Source organism: Etheostoma cragini, chromosome 8 (assembly GCF_013103735.1).
Source record: "Etheostoma cragini isolate CJK2018 chromosome 8, CSU_Ecrag_1.0, whole genome shotgun sequence".
NCBI classification, from domain to species: Eukaryota; Metazoa; Chordata; class Actinopteri; order Perciformes; family Percidae; genus Etheostoma; species Etheostoma cragini.
Genome location: NC_048414.1, coordinates 13,225,383 through 13,235,256, shown reverse-complemented (window position 1 = coordinate 13,235,256; position 9,874 = coordinate 13,225,383). Strand labels below are relative to the sequence as shown.

At 37.8% G+C, this 9,874-nt stretch overlaps 1 protein-coding gene across 2 annotated transcripts; it reads right to left on the bottom strand.

Annotated features, from left to right (window-relative positions):
- Window positions 1-963: 963 nt before the first annotated feature.
- scamp5a (secretory carrier membrane protein 5a) lies at window positions 964-9,789 on the bottom strand. Of its 2 annotated transcripts, none has more exons than XM_034880147.1 (7): window positions 9,529-9,789; window positions 8,474-8,552; window positions 8,190-8,309; window positions 7,106-7,262; window positions 6,910-7,011; window positions 5,760-5,877; window positions 964-4,136 (listed from the first exon to the last, which is right to left on the bottom strand). In XM_034880147.1, exons 2-7 carry the CDS (start codon window positions 8,478-8,480, stop codon window positions 3,948-3,950), a joined length of 693 nt encoding a protein of 230 aa, XP_034736038.1. In that variant the 5' UTR covers window positions 8,481-8,552; window positions 9,529-9,789; the 3' UTR covers window positions 964-3,947. The 2 variants fall into 2 exon arrangements, with proteins under 2 accessions (XP_034736038.1, XP_034736040.1); XM_034880149.1 differs by having other exon boundaries at window positions 3,948-4,136; window positions 8,474-8,571; window positions 9,529-9,739.
- Between the last annotated feature and the right edge of the window lie 85 nt (window positions 9,790-9,874).

The following is a 9,874-nucleotide window of genomic DNA, read 5'->3' as shown; positions in this document are numbered from 1 at the left end:
GTGGAATCAACAAGTCTCATTATCAATAAGTGTCCTCACCTGAAGGGCCAAGACTTGTCAGAGGGGATATTAAGACTGTTTGAGTTTGATAGTGATGCCGTGGTGAATACACTTACTTCTCTAACTGGGCTGCGTTCAAAAGATTCATTTATCTCAACTGTCCATTTTCTGGCACCAACAAAACATCAAGTCCGGCACCGTTGGCTGGCTTTGGGTTTTTCTCTTATTTCTCATTTACCATTTGAAGAAATGTTGACCATGTACAGTAATTTGTAAACTTGCATCAAGTTTATAAATAAAGAATTTTAAGATTATTGCTGTTTTACTGGGGTCCCCTGTGTATTATTTTTCAGTGTTACTTAACGGATTGCAGATGTATTGGGCTGATATTGATATTTTATGAAATGAATAAAGTAATTTACTGCTGACACAACTTTCATACTGATTTGATTTTGTATAAGTGATGTCTTACAGCCCTGCAAATTCATCAGTCAGTGTTTCACTTATCTTTTGTATTTACAATGAGGTTGACAAAGCAAAAAAACTGTTGCCACTGAATAAATACTGAACAGTAGTTGCAGTTTAATGAACATCCACAAGCCTTTGAACAGAAAACCAACAGTTTTAGTTGCCACATTCAAATTTTTTTCTTTCAAATCTAACCGATTTTGAATTGTTTTATCATAACAGGCGATGTCTCTTTCTGGGTGATTGAATAAGTGTTCAGATCCTCATTTAATCCTTTCCTTACGTTAGCTGGGCTTTCCTGCTTTCTGCTTATCGTTATTTTAAGTTTAAGTTTCCGTTTGTTTTAAGTTTTGTGGCAGTTGGTTTTTAGTGTTTCATTCTTTTTTTTTAATTTTTAAAAAAAACTTAAAATAACCTTATCTAAAGAGCTATCGTTCTTCTACAGCTACGGCAATGTAGGACATGTGTGCAAACTCATCAAATAAAAAAACAGGATGCAACAAGAACTGTTTAATATCTATCAGGGTAAGACCAAATTATACAAAAGTAATACACAAAAATGTATTCCTCATATACTTCACTCATGGAGACACAGCCTCCTGAAATATTTCATTTACCTCTTTAGATCATGTTTCTATTGAATTTGTTTATCCATGACAAATATTTCCCTCACCTCAAGTAATTATATATTTATATCCAGTTATGATATAATATACGATAATACATATCAAACAACATACAGTACATGTGGGAGCTAATGGGAAATGGCTTTCAGAAGCATTGATACAGCAGCATTAAATGTTATTAGTATCCAGTACACTGCAGTTCCTGCTGCACAATACCTACACAGCTGTAGTTTCCATAGTCACATTAACCATGCTGTATATACATATGGCAGAAATGTTTGGACTGACTCACAAATCACCTTGATAACTTGCTACACACAGAAAAGTAGTTTGTTCCTCTTTTGGCAGGCTTCGCCCTTAATTTGTAGCACTAATCAGCTAAACTTTTAGCATTTGCTAACAGATGAGCGTGTGGGTGGGACAGTTTACAGGGTTCTTAACTACTATGTGTGCATCTGCTGGTGAAAATGTTGTGCATTTTTGAAATTATACAAGTGGTGTCAACAGAGGCCCAATTTATTAATTCATAACAGTTTATGTTATGCTTGTCTTTATTTGAAGCCTGCACAACCGGAACCCACTTGATCCTTATAAGTCTACTGTTTAATATATTTATGTTTGTATTGCTCCACTGTGGATTTAGTTTGCACTGATGTCAACAGGTGCCAAACATTATCTAAGTTTTTATTAAATTATACTAAAAAACAAGAACAAACTAAAAGTCTGTTACCTACAGCTGTTGGAACCCAACAAACATGAACTTCAAACACATCCACCCATCATCCAAACTACACATAAAATATTACATAAAGTATAGGTTGGAAAAACAAACAACAACTTCAAAGTAAAACAGCCTATTGAATACCACATCATCACAGTCAGACAAGACGACTCACAGGTTTCGAAATAACGATCATTCAGACACGATTCTTCACATCTGTTTCAGGTCTAATACTGTATTACTGTAATAACCATCTACTGAATCTCAAAGACGTTTTCAAAGAAGACTTGAGTGACACTGAAATCGATATGACACTCTCTGACTGAACGGCAACACACAGATATTCCCTCTTTTAATTTCACCTCATGAATAGTTGAATTTTATAGTTTCTTTTATATAAATATCATATTACACCTACTCATAGAATAACACCAACAGCCACGAAAAGACACAAAAAGACCTGAAATCCAGAGCTTCATTTAAGCATTTACATGTAGGGTTAAGTGGGAGAATTGGCCAAAGGGGTGAGAACTTCACTTCATACAATGCTATGACCACCTACAACAATGATTATTAATATTTACTGTATGTCCAACCTGCAATTGTTTTGGTTTTCATTCACTTTTAACCTGTACAACATTGATTTGGAATGTTTTATCCAATGAACTGCAATCCTAAACACTGCATGTGCATCACTTTAATATGTAATAACCATTCATTTCACTGAAATCAACCTGCTAAACACATAACCAGTGTGTAATTACAAAACTAATGAATATTGGTGATTAAAGGAGACAAACTGACATGTTTTCACTCTAAGGGCTTTACAGGTAGAAGTTAAAACCCACTATCACACCTTTCCTGAGAAAGTTAAATAAAAATGTCAAAAGGTTCACTGACGCAGAGCAACTTCACACCAGTGAAAAAAAACACAATTGGGTCACCAAAACATGAACTGTTAATGATTTTTTCTGCGATTCAAAAGCTTTTGAGTTGGAAAAACTACATGTTCAATGCATTTTGTGCTAGCTATCACTTCCAGCAAATGTATTCTGATTTAAATGATGAAAGTATTTGGTCCTTTTATTCCTTTTTATTTTATTCATCTTCCTGTTAAATTTGCAATTTTTAAAAATTTGAAATGCAGATTCTATTGTTAAGATTTGGGCGAAGTTCAACTTCGTATTTTTCAACATTAAGAGACAGTTAAGTTAAGATAGTAAGAAAAGGACCGGCCAGTATCTAAAATGATATGTTCCAGAATAAATAACTCAAGGTTTAATTGTGCCCTACACTTTGTGGGAATCATTTGACATCATCTGCTTTCTTGCTGAGAATTAGATGAGAAGATAGATACTACTGACAAATACTTACTACCTACATGTTTGTACGATAAATATAAAGCTACTATCAGCAGCTGGTTAACTTAGTTTGGAGCCGGAAAAGCTGTTTCCCTGTTTCCACTTTTTATGCTAAGCTAACCGGCTGCTAGCTGTAGCTTCATAGTAACTGTACAGACACGAGAGTGGTATTTATCTTCTCATCCATCTCTCAACAGAAAAGTAAATAATCGTATCTTCCAAATTGTTGAACCATCCCTCTACTGAGACTTTCATTTAAAATGTATTTAGCATTTGGGGACCCTAAGGCTAATGAAAGTAACTCTTACCAATATAGCTACTACTTTACATAAAAAAACACAATACAACAGTAATTAAAAGATGTTTTAAAGTGGGACACAGGCATAGGCAGATAAGTCACTGTGCTGACCACAGGTGAACCTACCTGAATAAAAGGATGAAGCTCAGAGGATGGGTTTTAGCTATATGATGTGTATCCGTTGGAAAGCTACACACACATTGACCAGCCAAAGTTGAGCAGTTTAAGAGAGAAAAAAAAACAGCTTTTTAAATAACCGGTTGTTATTTTAGATGCAAAGTTACATAAATTATTAACTCCCATGTGTGTCAGAATTCAATAAAAGTACACTTCCACCAAAAACATGACTTTTGTCTACATTGTTCTGGTTGAAATTAGCTTGTACAGTGTTGTAATGAAGGGCACCTAATTCTGTGTTCTTAATTGATCCCTTTTTATCTCTCCTACTCAGCAGCTTGGCCCCCTTATCTGCCCTACATCGGGTCATCGTAGTTGTAGGTGGGAGCTGCTGAGTACTGGTTCTGCTGCACGGCTCCCTGTGCAGCTCCCATGGCCGCCTGCTGAGCTGCCTGCTGGACGTGGGGGTTCTTCCAGGCCCCACTGGCCCACTCCTCCTGGGCTTTACCCATGCTGCCACCAGTGCCACGGTATAAGTTATGAACCTGAGAAAGAAGTTATAAAAGCTATAAAAAAGTGATATAAAGGCATTTTACCATTCTTCGTCAGGAAATAACGTCTAGACTATTAAAGGCAAATTGAATTAAAATCATTTTTACTAAGAAGTGTAAAAGAAACCTTTTGTTTTTTTACATGCAGTGATAGCGCCCCCTACACAAGTGTTCTCTAGATGGCATGAATATTTTGTACCACTGATGATGTCGGCTCTGTGTGGGCGGCCACCAGCCGGGTGACGGCCAATCTTTTGCTTGGACCCATCTGTGATTTGAGCACTCAAATTATTTTTATTATGCAGCAACATTTTTACATGTTTAACTATCAGGAAAATACATTGGCCATAAGGCACTCAAATAATAATCCTTATGTGTGGACTGGTTTAGTTTGGTCTACAGTCATAGGAGGGTGGAATATTGTGAACTAAGTTAGCCTTAGCTCTATGAGTGATCCACATTTAGATAGCTAACCTTCTACACATAAACAGAACTTTTATGACTATATTAAATATGTTTATACAAATATGTTTCTTTTTATCTGACCAACTCTCTTCGTAATTTAGCCTAACTGGGTGGAACCTTTAGAGTAATAAAAACTTTAAAAATGAATGTAATTTCCTGTAAATGGAATGGAAATTGTCTTTTTTTTTGGAATGCAAGAAACTGTTTATGACTGAATAGTATTTGAATTACTTAACTTCCCATTATCAAGAAGGTTATATGATTATAGAGTTGGTTGTGTGAGGATGAATATACTGTGCACTGACAAAATAACATAATATCAACTAAATCTGGCTGATCTGACGCATCCATATTGGTTTGGTTTCCAGTCACTTCCACATTAACCAGAAATGAATCACTGGTTAACATAAAAAATGCCAGGGTTAGCCTACTTGTTATTTTAGATCGATTTGCCATCACTGGAGTTGGACTAATGAAAGAAAATTACAGCAAATGCTAGCTCTGTGAGTGCTAGCCCCCCCCCCTTATTTGTGCAATGTGGCACAACACTGAGTGTGTGGGAGCTGGCACTGATTCAGCAGGTGCTGAAATAACAAAAACAAAAAGTAATTCCCACTTGAAGGTAATCAGTGCTAACATAAGAAAGCTAGGTTAATTAGCTTTTACTTTCTGAGTCAAAGTTATGTAGCTTAGTTTGCTAGCTTCCACTTTTCAAGTGGAATACAAACTTAACAACTTGATGAGTCCTTAACCAACGACATGTATCAGGTTATGTAGGCTTCAAGGTTATACTGAACTACATAGCGTGTCTCCTAGCAACACTGGACCTAAAATGTCAGTCAACCAACCCCTGCCAGGTGAAACACACACCCAGAGGCTTGAACCTGAGACTAAACCTGGAGATGGCTCCACAAATGTAAAAAAAGGTCTTACCCCCTTTCAAGAAATGGAAAATAATGCAAAATAGTAGTTTAACAGTATAATAATAGTAGTATCATCTGAACAGGTATAATTCCTTGCACAAGAATTTCAACTTTAAAGAGCGTTTTTACAAACTGAAGCCAACAAAATGCTAATGTCTACTTCTAGAGAAGAAGCTAAAACAGTTCAGAGTTTATTTTACGTAAAGAAGAGAAGAAATGTAAAGGTCACCTTTGCAAGGGCGGTAAAGGACAGTACAGCCACCGCAGTAAACATGATGGTGGGAATCAGCATGACCACAGCGGAGCCAATGTTGGTGCTGAAGAAACTGATGGTAGCTAGCCAGCCACTGATGGAAACAACAAAAGAGTTAGTAACATTTCACACCTATGGCACGCATGACAAATAACAATATTAAATAGTAGAAAATATGTGTAATTATTAGTTTAGGCAGACTTTTAATGGTCCCAATTTGCCAAAAATGTAAACAAATGTAGGTATATTGTCTGAGGCTGGGCGCTGTTTATTTTAGTATTCATTCCCTGTTTCCTTATTGTTTATTGCCTCATGTGTCTCTGTAGTCCTTAGCAGCTTGTTTCACCCTTGTTAGCTTGTCTCTGTGTTATCAGTCCTTGTAGTATTGTTCCCACTATCATGTCATTTAGTCGACTGTTTTATGTCTATTCATTCCCTGTGTGTTAATGTTTCCCTGTTGTTTGTTCATGGTTGTGTGTTACCCGTGTCCTTTCTGCGCTCTCTGTTTTTCCTTGTTCTATCCATGTGTGTGTTTTCATGCCTCAGTTTCCTGTTTTATTTTGTAGTTTCTCTGTTTCTGATAACCTTGTGATTTAGTTTTCGCTTTCTATGTTCATCGTTGTTTTTTCTCCTGTTCGCATTCCTTGCGTCTCTTTGGCCTTGTGGTTTTGTCTTCCTAGTCTTTGGTTTTAAGTGTTTTTTAGATTTTTATTGGACTTCCCGTTTTGCCTGCCTCAGGACACCTTTCATTGTAAGCCTTTTCCTTTAAAGAAACCTTCTACAACTGCTCACTGCCTCCGCGCCTCCATACTCTGCACTTTCGGGTCCAAGCCTGCTATTTCTCAGACGTGATATAGATACTCAACGTGCTTTGCCTGAGAGACACTTTTGCGAAATGACATGAGGCCAAGGATCAATTAATAAACGGGCATTAATATTTATAAGATAAAATTAATATCCCAAAAGCCCCTGACTCATCTTTCTTTGAAAGTTGGGATTGGAGGACATTTGGTGCTTAGCACAAACCACTGTCAGGGGATACTTTTTAAATGAACAATTTGTCACCCATCTGTATTTATACTTCATGTCAAACATATTAGATAGCGGTGTTTGTCAAAGCTCTTACCACACTCCCCAGCCTGGAATACCAACACTCTGGATGATGCTGATCACCACCTGGGCCATGAAGACGAAGAAGAAAGCCATAAAGTTGAAAGAGCTGTCGGTCCTGCAAAGACACAATAATACACTTCAGAAATAATGTGATCCAGCAGAACAGCAGCCACAAAATATAAGGTAAGCTCAGAGTAGGACCAGCTCACTTGAAGGCCTTGTAGATGGGCCTGAACCAGCACACGTAGGAGCAGGGGGTGAAGAGGATGAGCCACAGGAAGGCCATGCCGAAGTTGGTCACCCCGCCACCTCCACACATCCACGCCAGACAGCCAATCAGATTAACAGCCAGTGTGGCACTATTCACTGTCAACATTAAAGAGAAGGAGCAAGGATGACCAAAACATGGCAGACTGAAAACAAAAGCCTCTATAGTGAATAGCCGACAGGCTGCATTACTCATAATTCAGCAAAATGGAATCACTATGATTTTCAGTCACTAGTCAACACCGGATTTTTAGTTCTATATTAAAGCTATAATGTAGCACACACAGCACACAGTTTCTACTCTACAAATACCAAACATTTTGTGTAGACTAATCTACTCATTAACCAGACTTACATTCTTGTTTTCAAACGGCAGATCCTATGTGATAATGAAAAAGATACCATGATGCTCATTTCAATATACATACATAATACAAATACATAATATTACTATTATGTACTGTTATGATAAGGGCTACAACTAACAATTGTGTTCTAAATTGATTAATCTGCCAATTACGTTCTTGATTAATAGATTAATTATTTTGTCTATGTAAGATGTCTTCAAATATCTTTTTTCTTCACCAAGACTCAAATATATTCAATCTTCAATGATTTGCAACAAAACAAGCAGCAAATCCTTAAAACAACATTAGTTGGTGTTGTTGTTAAAAATAAAGCTGATCTCCTGTTTAAATTTGTAAAGATTTTGTTTCTCAAAACAAAGAGCAAATAGCAAATGTGTCAAACTAACTTAGACACAATATGTCAATCTATGCATAAAAACCACAAAAAAAATGAAAATATATTAATTGGCTCTGTGCCAGTGACAGGAAGACCAGTCAATCTGGTCTCATGATGTTTTGGGTAAAACAAAGTCACTGGCAGGAAAACACAGAAGCGGTGGTGGAGAAGTTCACAGCTTATATCTTATACCTTGAACAAAAGTGTTGAAATAGGCCTAAATGTAGAACTCTACTGCACGCCAACAGTCAATACAAAAACTTTTACAGCAGTTACACTCACAGATCCATAGGTAGTAGATCTTCTTGCACATTGTGCGATGCTGGTCTGGGATCTCATTGAAGTCTTGGTAAAAACATGGCTTGAGAGGGATGAATCGAGGCAGGGGAGGGAAGTTGTTTTCTAGAACACAAAGAAAAACAGTTCAACGCAGCTGTCGGGCCCACACCAAAGACATGAAGAAATAAAGACAGCTGCAGGAAGGATTACAATTTGTAAATAGGTTGATTTTGTACTTAGACTCTAAAATCACATGCCCACAATGTAGCTTAGTTTAGAAAGCTTACCTGCCATGATGACCGTTCAGTATTTTCCTCCACTTGCAAACAGCAGGCACACAGACTTCAATCTGCCTTTAAAATCAAACTGCAGAGAAAGAACAGAGCTGTGTTTTTTCCATTATTATTTTCAATCTACAAATTAAGAAAAAACACAAACAAACCACAGGCAAAACACTGGAACATAAAAACGTGTCCCAGGGCAACAGAGCTGTTTCATTAAGGGCAACATCACTCGCTCACACATCACATCACTGCTCTCTTTAGGCAACAGGACCACAGACCTCCATGGGCCTTCCTGTGAACGCATGCACACACTTCACTGGAATAAACTACTACATTTAAATCCCAACATGACTTGATTAGAGGTGGTGCCTATCACTTTCAGTGCACCCATCCCTATTGCTGCATCATTCATTACATCTAAACAGACAAACATGATTTTTGGCCACATATTACAGCTGTGTAATCCGCGCGGTTGGAAACTGTGTGGCCTTGTCGTGATTCCTAACGTAGCATAGTCATAACCCATGCACGCAAAAAAGGCGTTACAAGCCTACAGAGTTTACAGATTAGACTTTATATGATAACGATATTTGTTTAGCTCTTAAACGTGCCAATAGGCTATGTTTGATTGTGTTTCTAAGTCACGTTTCAAGGCATTTGATGGTAATGTGGAATAGCCCATAGCTCTGAAGGGCATTATTCTGCCACAGAATAAAGCAATCTCTGCCATGAATAAAAGCCTGACCCCGGTTGTTTTTTATGCATTGATGCTTAAACTGTTTTCTATGTGTATTTGTTTTGGGCGGAGGGCAGTGATGATGCAGTGAGGCACAGTGAATCGTGATCCCAGACGATGGAGAAGCGTCCTTCAGCCTGTGCGACACAGTGCATCGGTGCTTCCTCATCATTCGGACGCTGAACAGGTCAAGCCCAAACTCCTCACAATAAACATCGCATGATACAGATTTTAAAGGTTTTACTGAAGCTGGAAGACCATTTATTAAAATAGATTAATTCCCCTCCTCCCGTAGGCTATTAGATTTAAGTGAACGCCTTACCTCCAGTTTAATCCGAGAATGTCGCTAGAATCCCTCCGTTTGTTTAAATAGCATCCTGGATTAATCTGCATTCAAACACATTGGAGGAAACGGCCAGATCTGGCACTGCTCACACAGAAATCTGTACGTTATTCCCAAATGATGGATTTGGGAGTAAAAAGGCGGTCACGTGACGTAAGGTCTTTTCTTTACGCACATCGGAACGGAATCTTTTAACAAGCCCCGCCCCTGCCTGATGCTGTCCACAGTGCTGAAAAGCAGAGAAGGCACACGATGTGATCTGATTGGGTGCCTGTTAGCACGTTATTAAATATACTACTACCACAGCTGAAAAGACAAAGGTGTA

Excerpts from the sequence above, each read along its gene's own strand:
- scamp5a (XM_034880147.1), bottom strand. Across the intron at positions 7,263-8,189 it reads GATCTACTACCTATGGATCT|TGAATAGTGCCACACTGGCT; the intron begins GTGAGTGTAACT and ends TAATGTTGACAG. Across the intron at positions 7,012-7,105 it reads CCCATCTACAAGGCCTTCAA|GACCGACAGCTCTTTCAACT; the intron begins GTGAGCTGGTCC and ends GTGTCTTTGCAG.